The sequence below is a fragment of the Oncorhynchus keta genome, chromosome 2 (genome assembly GCF_023373465.1).
Source record: "Oncorhynchus keta strain PuntledgeMale-10-30-2019 chromosome 2, Oket_V2, whole genome shotgun sequence".
NCBI lineage: Eukaryota > Metazoa > Chordata > Actinopteri > Salmoniformes > Salmonidae > Oncorhynchus > Oncorhynchus keta.
The window spans coordinates 26,060,704-26,074,665 of NC_068422.1; the positions used below are offsets into that span (position 1 = coordinate 26,060,704).

Genomic DNA, 13,962 nt, shown 5'->3' on the forward strand with positions numbered 1-13,962 from the left:
AAGCCTGAGCTCTGACTTCTCACACATGCTGACCACTGAGGTCAACTACTAAGGAAATTACCTCATAACAGCATTTTCGGCAGTTAATTGCAACTACAAAACATTATTTGTAAAAATATATTATTATGGTTTTTGAACGCTTTGTTTACAAGCATGAAAGCTGCACTTGCAGTTTATGGTTGACGCAGCGTTTCATAACGAGTTGATAACAAGTGAATGCATCCAACTGGTATTTAAGCCTTCACAACTGGTAATTGCCACCTTCTCACTTGCTTATAAATGCAGCATTAGACATCTAGGAGGTTGGGCAGGGAAAGCGCCAATCGCGAGTCTCTATTCCAAGTGGGCGTGTTTTTACGCGGAAAGACGACACTGTTTTGTTTGAAAGCTTGCGGTAGGCCAGAATCAGCAGCGTTGAGACGACAGCGTAGAAATAACTCGTCTGAGTCCCTCGTCCTGGCTCTTATCTGTCCATTCGCCGACGCTTGTTATACCCCACATCCCACTTTGGGATGGACGAAACGAGCCCCCTCGTCTCCCCTCTCCTGGACTCCATAGATTACAACTATTGCCAGAGCGAAGCCACCAATCCGAGAACGCCGGGTTCTGTTGTGCGAGTGTCGGCTGGGAGCCCGGGACGCAGCCGTGAGAGACAGCCGCTTCTGGACCGGGACAGAGGGAATTCTCCGCGGGATCCACACAGGAATGAGTTTCCGGACGACCCGGAGTTTAGGGAGATCGTGAGGAAAGCAGAACAAGCCATAGAAGAAGAAATATTTCCAGAGAGGATCTGCCAAGGATCCAGTGGTAGCTACTTCGTCAAAGACTCTCAAGGGGTGAGACAGACAAGCTTCTATGGTCTTTCTTTCTAGAGGGGCAGTGGGAGAGATGTAAAAAAAACACAGTCCGTTAAACAGGGAGGGAGACGAATAGGGAGAGGATGCCATCTCTCATGTTTGAAAATGTCCTTTGTTTTCAAGTAAATCATATAATTCAGTTTCATGCAGCAACAACATCACATGATTTTGCTTACTGTCTGTCTGCTCTGGCAACCTGATGTTGCTGATTCTAGCCCTGACTGTGCAGTGATGTCATCATGTTCTGTATTGAGTTCCAGCATGTATCTGCAGTGTTGATTTTTGAGTTGAGGTGAGCATTTTTCACATTGTGGCTTGTTTCTAGCCATGGTAGACCTTGCCGTATAGTAGATCGGTGTGTATATATACTGAAAATATATATATATATATATATATATAACGTGATGTAAAGTGTTCCCATGTTTTATGAGCTGAAAAATACCACAGAAATGTACCATTTTCTCAAATGTTGTGACCAAATATGTTTACATCTGTTAGTGAGCATTTCTCCTTTGCCAAGATAATCCATCCACCTGACAGGTGTGGCATATCAAGAAGCTGATTCAACAGCATGGACATTACACTGGTGCACTTTGTGCTGGGGACAATAAAAGGCCACTCTAAACTGCAGTTTTGTCACACAACACAATGCCACAGATGTCTCAAGTTTTGAGGGAGTGTGCAATTGGCATGCTGACTGCAGTTATGTCCACCAGAGCTGTTGCCAGAATGTAAATGTTAATTTCTCTACCATAAGCCGCCTCCAATGTGTAATTTTAGAGAATTTGGCAGTATGTCCATCTGGCCTCACAAACACAGACCACGTGTAACCACGCCATCCCAGGACCTCCACATCCAGCATCTTTACCTGCGGAATCGTCTGAGACCAGCCACCCGGACAGCTGATGGAACTGGCTGTGCACAATCAAAGAGTTTCTGCACAAACTGTCAGAAACAGTCTCGGGGAAGATCATCCGTGTGCTCGTCGTCCTCATCTGGGTCTTGACCTGACTGCAGTTCAACATCTTATCTGACTTCAGTGGGCAAATGCTCACCATCGATGGCCACTGGCGAGCTTGAGAAGTGTGATCTTCACCGATGAATCCTGGTTTCAACTGTACTGGGCAGATGGCATATGCATGACGTTGTGTGGGCGAGTGGCTTCCTGATGTCAACGTTGTGAACAGTGTGCCCCGTGGTGGGGGGGTTATGGTATGAGCAGGAATAAGCTACAGACAATTAACACAATTGCATTTTATTGATGGTAATTTGAATGCACAGAGATACCTTGATGAGATTCTGAGGCCCATTGTCATGCCATTCATCACCTCATGTTTCAGCATGACAATGCAGAGCCCCATGTCACTGTACACAATTGCTGGGTCCTGAAAAAGTACCAGTTCTTTCATGGCCTGCATACTCACTAGACATGTTACCCGTAGAGCATGTTGATCCAGAGCATCCCAAACGTGTACTCCAGTGTGTTCCATTTCCCACCAATATCCAGCAACTTCACACAGCAATTGAAAAGGAGTGGGACAACAGCCTTATCAACTCTACGAGAAGGAGATGTGTCGCGCTGCATGAGGCAAATGGTCACACCAGATACTGACTGGTTTCCTAATCCACTACCCTATCTTTTTTTAAGGTATCTGTGACCAACCAACGCATATCTGTATTCCCAGTCATGTGAAATCCATAGATTAGGGCCTGATTAATGTATTTACATTGACTGATTTCTTCATATCAACTGGAACTGTAAAATCTTTGAAATAGTTTCTTGTTGCATTTTATATTTTTGTTCAGTGTAGTTCAATCACGCTAGCCTGTGGGTGTGACAAGGTGGCATCTCAAAGCCCAGGGCATTTGGCAGTCAGGCTAGGAAAAACAAATCTGTGGGCTGCCAGCCCTGCATAATGCATAGAATAGAAAGAAGTTGCCCCCAGACACTGGTCTAAGGATAGAGACATTGTAAGATCCTAGACGTGCCTTTGGGCAACTTCTAACACAAGTGTGGTGCAAAGTGCACACAGGCCTAATCTCTGAGATTAGCTGTCACTATCAGTTCTCAGGCCTAAAACAATTGTAATTTGCTGCCATTCCTGTATCGAAAAGGTTGAGATCCTGTTATACATCTTGTTAGTTCCTTTTTAAATGAAGCAGGCTGGGAGAGAATTGTACAGACATTCTATGCATTGTTCACATGTAAGTAAGATCAACCCTAGACCTGTCAGTCTTTTTTTGAACCCATAGAAAATCAATTTAGCTTACTGTGTGTTTGGGTACCATGTAGGCTACTATCTGTGTGAAGATGTCGTAACTCAGGAGAGGTCATGTATTAGCAATCTGAATGGCTAAAGGTAGAAGGCTCCATTTTCTCTCTAGAGATATGCCTAGTAATAAGCATCCTCACACTCTCTGAAGATAGCCACTTCATTTCCATTTCCTAGCCTCTCTCTCTCCTCTCCTCTCCACATGCTCAATTAACACAGTTATGTTACTCTCCTATTGACCAGTGAACTATTAAAGGCAACAGATATAACCTTCTATCCAGGCACTGTCTCAAGGTTACATAGGCTGTGTTCCAGGGTGTCTTTACTGCAGACATGGGACAAAACAATACCATGATTCTTTTGGGGGATTTTCACAAAATGTAATCTGAGGAAGGATTATTGACATTTGTATTTTACAGTATAATTGAGTAATCATTTGGAATATTTCTGACATTTTTGCCTTTATCCAGGCGTCCTTTAACATAATGTTTCCTCTGGGTAAATCCATTGGAATTCAATTACTTTTGACAGCATTTTTTTTTATTTAGACAACTTTCCAAACATGTTTTCCAATGGAAGAAGTAGTTAGAAAGTTACTGTTTGGGTCTGAATGCCAAAACATTAAAGTTGACCCATTTTGCATTCCCCACCATAGCATACTTTTGGCCAGAGACATACTTTTGGCCATGTAGCGTATGTGGACACCCCTTCAAATGAGTAGATTTGGCTATTTCAGCCATACCCTTTGCTGACAGGTGTATACAATTGAACACACCGCCATGCAATCTCCATAGACAAACATTAGCAGTAGAATGGCCTTACTGAAGATCTCAGTGACTTTCAACGTGGCACCATCAAAGGATGCAACCTTTTTCAACAAGTTTGTTCATCAAATGTGTAAAGCTTGTCGCCATTGTACTCTGGATCAGTGGAAACGTGTTCTCTGGAGTGATGAATCACGCTTCACCATCTGGCAGTCAGACAGAGGAATTTGGGTTTGGTGAATGCTACCTGCCCGACTGCATAGTGCCAACTGTAAAGTTTGGTGGAGGAGGAATAATGGTCTGGGGCTGTTTATCATGGTTCGGGCCTGGCCCCTTAATTTCAGTGAAGGAAATTATTAACGCTACAGCATACATTGATATTCTAGACAATTCCGTGCTTCCAACTTTGTGGCAACAGTTTGGAAGGCCCTTTCCTGTTTCAGCATGACAATGCCCCCGTGCACTGAGAGGTCCATAGAGAAATGATTTGTCGAAATTGTTGTGGAAGAAATTGACTGGCCTGCACAGAGCCTTGACTTCAACCCCATCGAACACCTTTGGGATGAATTGGAATGCCGACTGCGAGCCAGGGCTAATTGCCCAACAACAGTGCCCAACCTCACTGAAGCTCTTGTGGCTGAATGGATGCAAGTCCCCGTAGCATTGTTCCAACATCCAGTGGAAAGCCATTCCAGAAGGTTGGAGATTGTTATCGCAGCAAAGGGGAGACGAACTCCGTATTAATGCCCATGATTTTAGGATGAGATGTTCGACAAACAGGTGTCCACATACTTTTGGTATCCACATACAACAGTGTTGTCAACAAAAGTTATTTTTGAAAAAAAAGTTTAAAATCACAATGTCATTTTTAAACCTTCAATGATCTAAAAACACGTAATGTTTCTTCCATATTCGCATATGTTGTAGCTCGGACCCTATTTCACATCATCTGAGGTTTTTGTGTTGTGCCCGCCATCGGTTGAGACAGCATGCTACTGAAATGACACCAACCCTTTATTCAATCATAGAAATATAGATTTCATAGACTGGACCTACCCCTTCAGAAGACTGAAATTTAGCTAGTAAACCATTGACATAAAAAAAAAATGAATTCAACATGTTTACTTATAATTACTACCACAAAGATGACCGCCACCCTCTGTCGAATGTCAACTTAAATGGTCATGGAACGTTAACGGATTTGCGCTTTAACTCAGATTTGTTACTTTTTAAAATGTATGCCAAACAATAAACATTGATTCCCAAGTTTAACAAACCATACAAATATATGTACAAGGAATCTATTTGCCTAGACTGATTTTCGTATGAACTGTAATTCAGTCAAACTTTGAAATTGTTGCATTTATATTTTTGTTCAGTATAGTAAATGGAAAGGTGGTAGGTGCCAGTATGAGCCGGGAGAAGTGACATTAACTGGAAAGAGGGAGGGGTTGTCCAGACTGTTTTCAGTCTTGCTTTGACCACCAGACAACAGAAATAGAAAACCCCATTATGAGCGGAACATAACAATATGCTTGTGGAAGGGAGGACTGTAGCAGGTGACCCAACTGTGATTTCCAAATCTGCCAAAACTCCAACTTAAATTATTTAATTCTCAGTTATGCTTTAAGATATATATGTCAACAATCCTTCCTCCAAAGGACCATTCTATGGATTAAATCTTGTTCATGAGGAATCACCCATATGAAGTGGAGGCGAGACAGACTGACACTTTTTCGTGTTGAGGTAGCTCTGCCTGCTGCTACACAAATCAGTGTCACCCTCGGCCCAAGAGGGAATTTAGTCTTTGTTTAACATCTCTGGAACCACAATGCCTTAACACTTATCCAGGTGTTGTGAGATCGGATCATCTGACACAGGCAGCAAGACTACATTTAAGACTACCTGGAACGTGCCCATAGAATAAAAAGCTAGCCACAGTCTCTGTACTTAGCCTCCTGTGCTTCTCCTTCCACAGTCAATCATGTGAGGAAACTTAAGTTAATCTGATTAACTTTAATGGGTTGCGAAACCATTCTCATTCCAGCTCGTTAGCCCCAGCCTGCAGGTTCTGAATCACCATGAATCACCCTCTGATGGCAGATGTTGTGTGATGTCACTTCCTCTGACATCACCACTCACAATTTAAGGACTCAGGGGACTGAGTCATGGTTAGAAGAATGACATGGTAGACATTGCCTGTAGGCACAGATCAAGGGTCAGATTTTCATTCCTTCACTGTAAACTTAACCATTTAACCAAAATGCTACTAAAAAAAATCTTAAGATCAGTGTCTGTTTGATACTCTGGGTCATGAGCAGGTAATCAGTGAAGCACAGGCAATATTTTGATACCCAGGTTTCTATCAAGCAAATGCTTTGTTTATCATATGATCCTCCTGAGCAGTCTTTGTACACAGTAACAGTGTGCCTGAACCAACATTAGATTGTCGTGAAGATTTGGGTTAATCTAAAAATAGTAGATGAGTGAGCCACTGTGCTCTGTCCAACTTTGTACTGCTGTAAAACTGTAGTGTGGTTTCAGATGAGATTGTATTTTGTTGTGCAAAAAAATGTAAATTTTTCATAGCTATAGGATAATGTTAGGTGCGTTTCACACTCTCTCTCTCTCCCTCTCTCTCTCGCTACAAATAAAGAATATTCATTGCGTGTAACAAATACCAGTAATAATAATCTGTCTGTGTGTAGAAGGTCATTGGTGTGTTCAAGCCGAAGACTGAGGAGCCGTACGGTCAGCTGAACCCAAAGTGGACCAAGTGGCTCCAGAAGTTGTGTTGTCCCTGTTGCTTCGGACGGGACTGTCTGGTCCTGAACCAGGGCTATCTGTCTGAGGCCGGGGCCAGTCTGGTCGACCAAAAACTAGAGCTCAATATCGTGCCCCGGACCAAGGTAAGAAGGGTTACAGGCAGACAGAGCTGGGATGATAAACTGACAATTATCTTCACCGAACAAACCAATAATTTATCAATGATAACGCAGTCAAGTAGCCTTGACTAGAGGAATGTAAAGTTTGAAATGAAGTATTCCTAAGTTTGCTCATATGGGTTATTGCTCACAGGACAATAATACCATTCAAAGTAGTAGGAATAGTTAAGGGTAATATAAACAAGTAACTGGTGCTTATTCATTTCATAAGTATCGTTCAATGTATCGTTATCTTGACAATTCAGGCAATTTATTGTGATATGGATTTTTGTCCATATCGCCCAGTTCTAGCAGACACACACACACACACACGGGTATGCACTGATAATTGACTGATTTCTCTGACTCTTATCTTCTCTACCACCTCCTTCCCTCTCACCACCATCTCTTTCTCTCTCTCTCTTTTCTAGGTAGTGTACCTGGCCAGTGATACATTTAACTACAATGCTATAGACCGAGTCAAGTCTCGGGGAAAGAGGCTAGCTCTGGAGAAAGTTCCCAAAGTAGGACAGCGCTTCCACAGAATAGGCCTCCCTCCTAAGGTAGGTACAACTTCTGCCTAGGGTTCAGAACCTACAACTGGGTCCTGTTCATTAGGCATGAAACTGGAGAAAGCAGCCCGAAACAGTAAAGTACTACCTGAACTTGTCCAATAAGAAACCCTCATTTAGTTTTCCATTGTACAATGTTTAGAAATGTTTTGCTACAGTGTTTTAATGAACACGACCCTGTGATAGGGTGATTTCTGTCTCTGCTTTAAAGTTTAGACAGCACTTCATGCCTCATGTAGTGTTGACTAATTCAACCAATCAACGGCTCAACGGCTAATTGAATCAGGTGTGTTAGTGCTGGATTAGAAAAAAAGCCTGCACCCTCCATGGGTCCCTAGGACCAGAGTTGAAGAACACTGCCCTGAAAGTAAATACTATTGTAACACTTAAACCCTGCAGGTGTAATAATTTAAAACTTCTTATAAGCATGTATGATCCTTTATAATGTCTTAGAATAATGCTTATACATAATACATTTCACACATGACTCAGGTGGGATCATTCCAGTTGTTTGTGGAGGGCTACAAAGACGCAGACTATTGGCTGAGACGTTTTGAGGTGGAACCTCTTCCAGAGAACACCAATCGGCAGCTGCAACTTCAGTTTGAGAGACTGGTGGTCCTCGATTACATAATCAGGAACACAGGTGTGTGTGCGTGCACAGAGGAACTGGTGGTTCTGTATTTCATCATCAGGAATACAGGCGTGTGTGTTTGTGGTGGGGAGGATGTATGACTGAATTTGATTGATTGTTGCTTAATGATGATGCTGTTGATGCTTGCAGATCGGGGGAACGACAACTGGCTGTTAAAATATGACTGTTCAATGGACACGGAAGGGAAACGGGTGAGTAGACGTATAAAACATTATTTAAAACTAGAGATTTCAATCTGCCGCATTACTTTTATAGGAACCTCCATTTAAAAAAAAAAATTTAAATAAAAAATTAAATGGTAAACTAGAATGTCACATTCATATCCTTATGTCTGTTTGTGTAGGACACAGACTGGGTGGTGGTAAAGGAGCCTATCATCAGACTGGCAGCCATAGACAACGGCTTGGCCTTCCCAATCAAACACCCTGACTCCTGGAGAGCCTGTGAGTCTCACTCTCTCTCTCACTCTCTCACTCTCACTCTCTCACACACACACTCACACAGAAAACTACTTTATTCCTCCTCTGTGTAGATCCATTCTACTGGGTGTGGCTGTCCCAGGCTAAGGTTCCTTTCTCTCAGGAGATTAGGGACTTGGTTCTGCCCAAACTGGCTGACCCCAACTTCATCAAAGACCTGGAGGAAGACCTCTACGAACTCTTTAAGGTTAGCAGGGGGTTTAATTTGCCTGGTCACAGATCTGTTTGTGCAGTTCTACCAATTCCTATGGACAGCACAAACATATAGTGGGGCAAAAAAGTATTTAGTCAGCCACCAATTGTGCAAGTTCTCCCACTTAAAAAGATGAGGTCTGTAATTTTCAGCATAGGTACACTTCAACTATGACAGACAAAATGAGAGAAAAAAAAATCCAGAAAATCACATTGTAGGATTTTTAATACATTTATTTGCAAATTATGGTGGAAAATAGGTATTTGGTCACCGACAAACAAGCAAGATTTCTGGCTCTCACAGACCTGTAACTTCTTCTTTAAGAGGCTCCTCTGTCCTCCGCTCGTTACCTGTATTAATGGCACCTGTTTGAACTTGTTATCAGTATAAAAGACACCTGTCCACAACCTCAAACAGTCACACTCCAAACTCCACTATGGCCAAGACCAAAGAGCTGTCAAAGGACACCAGAAACAAAATTGTAGACCTGCACCAGGCTGGGAAGACTGAATCTGCAATGGGTAAGCAGCTTGGTTTGAAGAAATCAACTGTGGGAGCAATTATTAGGACATGGAAGACATACAAGAACATTGATAATCTCCCTCGATCTGGGGCTCCACGCAAGATCTCACCCCGTGGGGTCAAAATGATCACAAGAAAGGTGAGCAAAAATCCCAGAACCACATGGGGGGGGACCTAGTGAATGACCTGCAGAGAGCTGGGACCAAGTAACAAAGCCTACCATCAGTAACACACTATGCCACCAGGGACTCAAATCCTGCAGTGCCAGACGTCTCCCCCTGCTTAAGCCAGTACATGTCCAGGCCCGTCTGAAGTTTGCTAGAGAGCATTTGGATGATCCAGAAGAAGATTGGGAGAATGCCATATGGTCAGATGAAACCAAAATATAACTTTTTAGTGTAAACTGAACTCGTCGTGTTTGGAGGACAAAGAATGCTGAGTTGCCTTCAAATAACACCATACCTACTGTGAAGCATGGGGGTGAAAACATCATGCTTTGGGGCAGTTTTTTTGCAAAGGGACCAGGACGACTGATCCGTGTAAAGGAAAGAATGAATGGGGTCATGTATCGTGAGATTTTGAGTGAAAACCTCCTTCCATCAGCAAGGGCATTGAAGATGAAACGTGGCTGGGTCTTTCAGCATGACAATGATCCCAAACACACCGCCTGGGCAATGAAGGAGTGGCTTCGTAAGAAGCATTTCAAGATCCTGGAGTGGCCTAGCCAGTCTCCAGATCTCAACCCCATAGAAAATCTTTGGAGGGAGTTGAAAGTCTGCGTTGCCCAGCAACAGCCCCAAAACATCACTGCTCTAGAGGAGATCTGCATGGAGGAATGGCCCAAAATACCAGCAGCAGTGTGTGAAAACCTTGTGAGGACTTACAGAAAACGTTTGACCTCTGTCATTGCCAACAAAGGGTATATAGCAAAGTATTGAGAAACTTTTGTTATTGACCAAATACTTATTTTCCACCATCATTTGCAAATAAATTCATTAAAAATCCTACAATGTGATTTTCTGGATTTCTTTTCTTCTCATTTTGTCTGTCATAGTTGAAGTGTATCTATGATGAAAATTACAGGCCTCATCTTTTTAAATGGGAGAACTTGCACAATTGGTGGCTGACTAAATACTTTTTTTGCCCCACTATATCTGGGAACACGTTTTTATTTATTTTTTATGGCCTTTTAACGTCACAACAAAGTTATATTCTACTCTATTCTGTCATCCTCACAGCACTGAATGAATCATGCCAGCGTTATTGTTGTGTGTATCCTACAGAAGGATCCAGGTTTTGACAGAGGGCAGTTTCACAAACAGATAGCTGTGATGAGGGGACAGGTGAGTTGTTGGAGGAATACCTGGACAGTGTCAGCATTTGTCTTTATATTGTCAGACTGAGTGTGTGAAATTGTACGTGTGTGGGCATGCGTGTATGCTAAGTTGTGCTGAAGCTCTGTATGTTTCTGTCACCAGAACTTGATTATGTAAGTCTGTCTGTTTGTGTAAACCTATGCTGAAACTCTGTATGTCTCTACCACCAGATCCTGAACCTGAGCCAGGCCTTGAAGGAGAGTAGGACCCCGCTACACCTGGTTCAGATGCCCCCAGTCATAGTGGAGACAGCCAGAGCACCACAGAGAGCCAACAGTGAGTCCTACACACAGAGCTTCCAGAGCAGGAAACCCTTCTTTACCTGGTGGTAGAGGAGAGGAGGCCAAGTAGAAGAAGAGGCAAGAGGGGGAGTGAAGGAGACTCAGGAGGGAGGAAGAATGAATATGGTAGGATCAGAGAGGAAGAGGGGGGGAGGAAGATGAGAAAGGGAGAATTGATAGGAGGAATGAACCAGATTGAGAGACTGAAGAGTAGAGACCAAGGCCAAGTAGAAGGGTATAAAAGGAGAGAAAGAGGAGGAGAAGAGCTTCGTCCAAAAACCTCTGCCGTAGTCCTGTTTCATCAGCCTGTAAAGCTCTTCCCCTCTCCCGTCCATAGCCAATAGGGAGCCAGGTATGTTTACACTTTCCCTGGAATCCTTCACATTCAGTTGTGCTTTAACTACAGACATTCACCAGAAAGATGGGAAGGTGGAGAAAGAGAGATGGAGGATTTACATTGAGTAAAGAGGTTAGTTTGTCTAGTGTCAATATTCAGAATTGGGGGGGGGGAGAAAAATAAGAGAAGTATGGTATATTAAGACAGTTGGGTAGCCCTACACTGGTAGCTGGCTGAAATATGATTATAGAGACCAAAAACTGTGAAAGGCTCCAACTATAGAGGTTCCCAATTGATGGTTCTATGGTAGCATTCTCCTTCAGTGACATAATGTACAAAATGTCAATATATGGTAGTCCAATCAAATCCATCCAAGTGCACAGAAAGTTTTTACCTAAGGCTAAACATTTCAGCCCCAACTCTTCATTTTCCTTACCAAGTTACAGATTTAGTCGCATCTCTTATGGAAGTACGGCATTACCATGGCTTGTAGCTAGCAAGCAGATAAGAAGTCAAGTGTCCTGTTATTTGGTTTGCAAAATTCCAGTAACTTTCCCAAAATCCTAGGTTTTCCAGAAATCCTGGTTGGAGAATTATGGATTCCCTGCTTATGTCCTTCTGATTCTGGGATTCCTTCAACTTGAAAAACCTAAAGTTACAATAATTTTGCAACCCTGTGGTGTATGAATGCTGTGGTCAGACATTCAGCGTTTGTGGCCTTATTTTAATGAGTCTCTTTCTTTGATACAGAAGAACCTGACTGCAGTAGCCTGGTTGGACCAGACTGAACACTGCATTCACCATTGTCAACACTTCAGTGTTAAGTCTGGGTTAACCAGGCTGACTTTAGGGCCAGGTTATAGGTGGTACTCACGTTGTAGTCGATTAGGTTTGAACTGCAGACTGAACTGAGCCATGTTCCTTAGGGTACATTGTAGCAGAAAAAAAACAAAAACAGAAAATTAAAATAAGCCTTCTAATTTCACTCCTTTTCTGGCACTTTTCTTCCATTTCATGCCTACTGAACATAACCCAGGCAACAGTACCTGTTGTGTTATTGGCATGTGATGGCAGCCCTGCGGCACCACCTAGGGGAGGACTGCAATGTAGTCGGTCTCAAACATGCACATTGCCTGTATTGCTTGTTTCCCTACATCTCATTTTGTCTTTGTTACGTTGACATTTTTTGTATTTGTTTTTTTTAATTGATATTTCCTGCTGTAGCAACCAAACTGTTCTACTAATGTATTGTATTGACAATGCACTGTACAAATTGTATGTAATGTATTACAGAATGAAATACATAAAGAATTGTACTATTGCATTATCAGGGTCTCTTGTACTTTTCTTGTCTCGTAGGCTGCATCCTGATTTTCTACCCTTCTCCCAAATTGTGCAAGTAGTATGCACTTGCACACTTCATCACATGGATTTAACAATGGTGAAAACTCAATCCACACCAATCATATGCTTTCAAATCCAAAGAGGGCGGAGAATTGGATGAGACTTGGTTTCGTTTTTTTATTAAAACTTGAAAGGAATGTCGATCGTTAAAATGTTCTGCAAAATCCTTTCAATGTCCACAGAAAACATTTATCATGAGTCAGTTCAGCGCACAGGAGGTTGGTGGCACTTTAATTGGGGAGGACGGGCTCATAGTAATGGCTGGAACGGAATTAATGGAATGCTATCAAACTCATGGATCGCAAGTGCTTGATACCATCTCATTCACTTCATTCCAGCCATTATGAGCTGTCCTCCACTCTGCAGCCTCCTGTGTCAGCGAGGCTTTACTGTACAACTGTATTCAGTGGTGTGAAACAGAAAGAACAGGGCTGTCACCATTTCCTATTTTATTGCTGCATCTAGACAGGCAGCAACAACAAATATATTCACTAATTGGTCTTTTGACCAATCAGATCTTTTTCAGAGCTGATCTGATGTGGAAAGGGAGGTGCGGACAGCCCAGTACATCACTGGGGGGGGGGGGTGAAAGGATGGCCCGGAACATTGTTATACTCCAGCCACCTCAGCCATAGACTGTTCTCTCTGCTTCTGCACGGCAAGTGCTACCGGAGCATCAAGTCTGACACCAACAACCTCCTGAAAAGCTTCTATTCCCCCAAGCTATGAGACCGGTAAATAGCTAACAAAATGGCTACATGGACTATCTGCATTGACTCTTATTTTATTGTTTCTTTTTGCTCTGTCTGTACGCATACTAACTCTATGCACACACTTAATTTGCTCACACACTCATACTGACTACACACACTCTAATAATCATCATCTACAGTGCATTCGGAAAGTATTCAGACCCCTTCTCATTTTCCACGTTTTGTTACGTTAGAGCCGTATTCTAAATTTGATTAAATGCATTTTTTTCCTAGTTCTACAATCAATACCACATGACAAAGTGAAAATAGGTTTGTAGAAATGTTAACATATTTATTTTAAACATACCTTTACATAAATATTCAGACCCTTTGCTATGAGACTCGAAATTGAGCTCAGGTGCATCCTGTTTCCATTGATCATCCTTGAGGTGTTTCTATAACTTGGAGTCCACCTGTGGTAAATTCAATTGATTGGACATGGTTTGGAAAGGCACACCTGTCTATATAAGGTCCCACAGTTGACAGTGCATGCCAGAGCAAAAACCAAGCCGTGAGGTCTAAGAAATTGTCTGTAGAGCTCCGAGACAGGATTGTGTCGAGGCACAGACCTGG

General features: G+C 42.6%; 1 protein-coding gene across 5 annotated transcripts; it reads left to right on the forward strand.

The window, feature by feature from the left end:
• Positions 1 to 282: 282 nt before the first annotated feature.
• Positions 283 to 12,651, forward strand: LOC118398689 (phosphatidylinositol 4-kinase type 2-alpha-like). 5 transcript variants are annotated; one of them, XM_035794311.2, is made up of 10 exons: positions 284 to 836; positions 6,603 to 6,803; positions 7,250 to 7,381; positions 7,883 to 8,036; positions 8,175 to 8,236; positions 8,389 to 8,488; positions 8,578 to 8,711; positions 10,523 to 10,582; positions 10,786 to 10,891; positions 12,593 to 12,651. In XM_035794311.2, exons 1-10 carry the CDS (start codon positions 513 to 515, stop codon positions 12,634 to 12,636), a joined length of 1,317 nt encoding a protein of 438 aa, XP_035650204.1. In that variant the 5' UTR covers positions 284 to 512; the 3' UTR covers positions 12,637 to 12,651. The 5 variants fall into 5 exon arrangements, with proteins under 5 accessions (XP_035650195.1, XP_035650216.1, XP_035650204.1 ...); XM_035794302.2 differs by lacking the exon at positions 12,593 to 12,651 and having other exon boundaries at positions 283 to 836; positions 6,606 to 6,803; positions 10,786 to 12,560; XM_035794291.2 differs by lacking the exon at positions 12,593 to 12,651 and having other exon boundaries at positions 285 to 836; positions 10,786 to 12,560.
• Positions 12,652 to 13,962: the final 1,311 nt, after the last annotated feature.

Coding starts and splice junctions, on each gene's coding strand:
- LOC118398689 (XM_035794291.2), top strand. CDS start 513: ATGGACGAAACGAGCCCCCTCGTCTCCCCTCTCCTGGACTCCATAGAT. Junction 7,382..7,882: donor GAATAGGCCTCCCTCCTAAG/GTAGGTACAACT, acceptor CACATGACTCAG/GTGGGATCATTCCAGTTGTT. Junction 10,583..10,785: donor TAGCTGTGATGAGGGGACAG/GTGAGTTGTTGG, acceptor CTCTACCACCAG/ATCCTGAACCTGAGCCAGGC.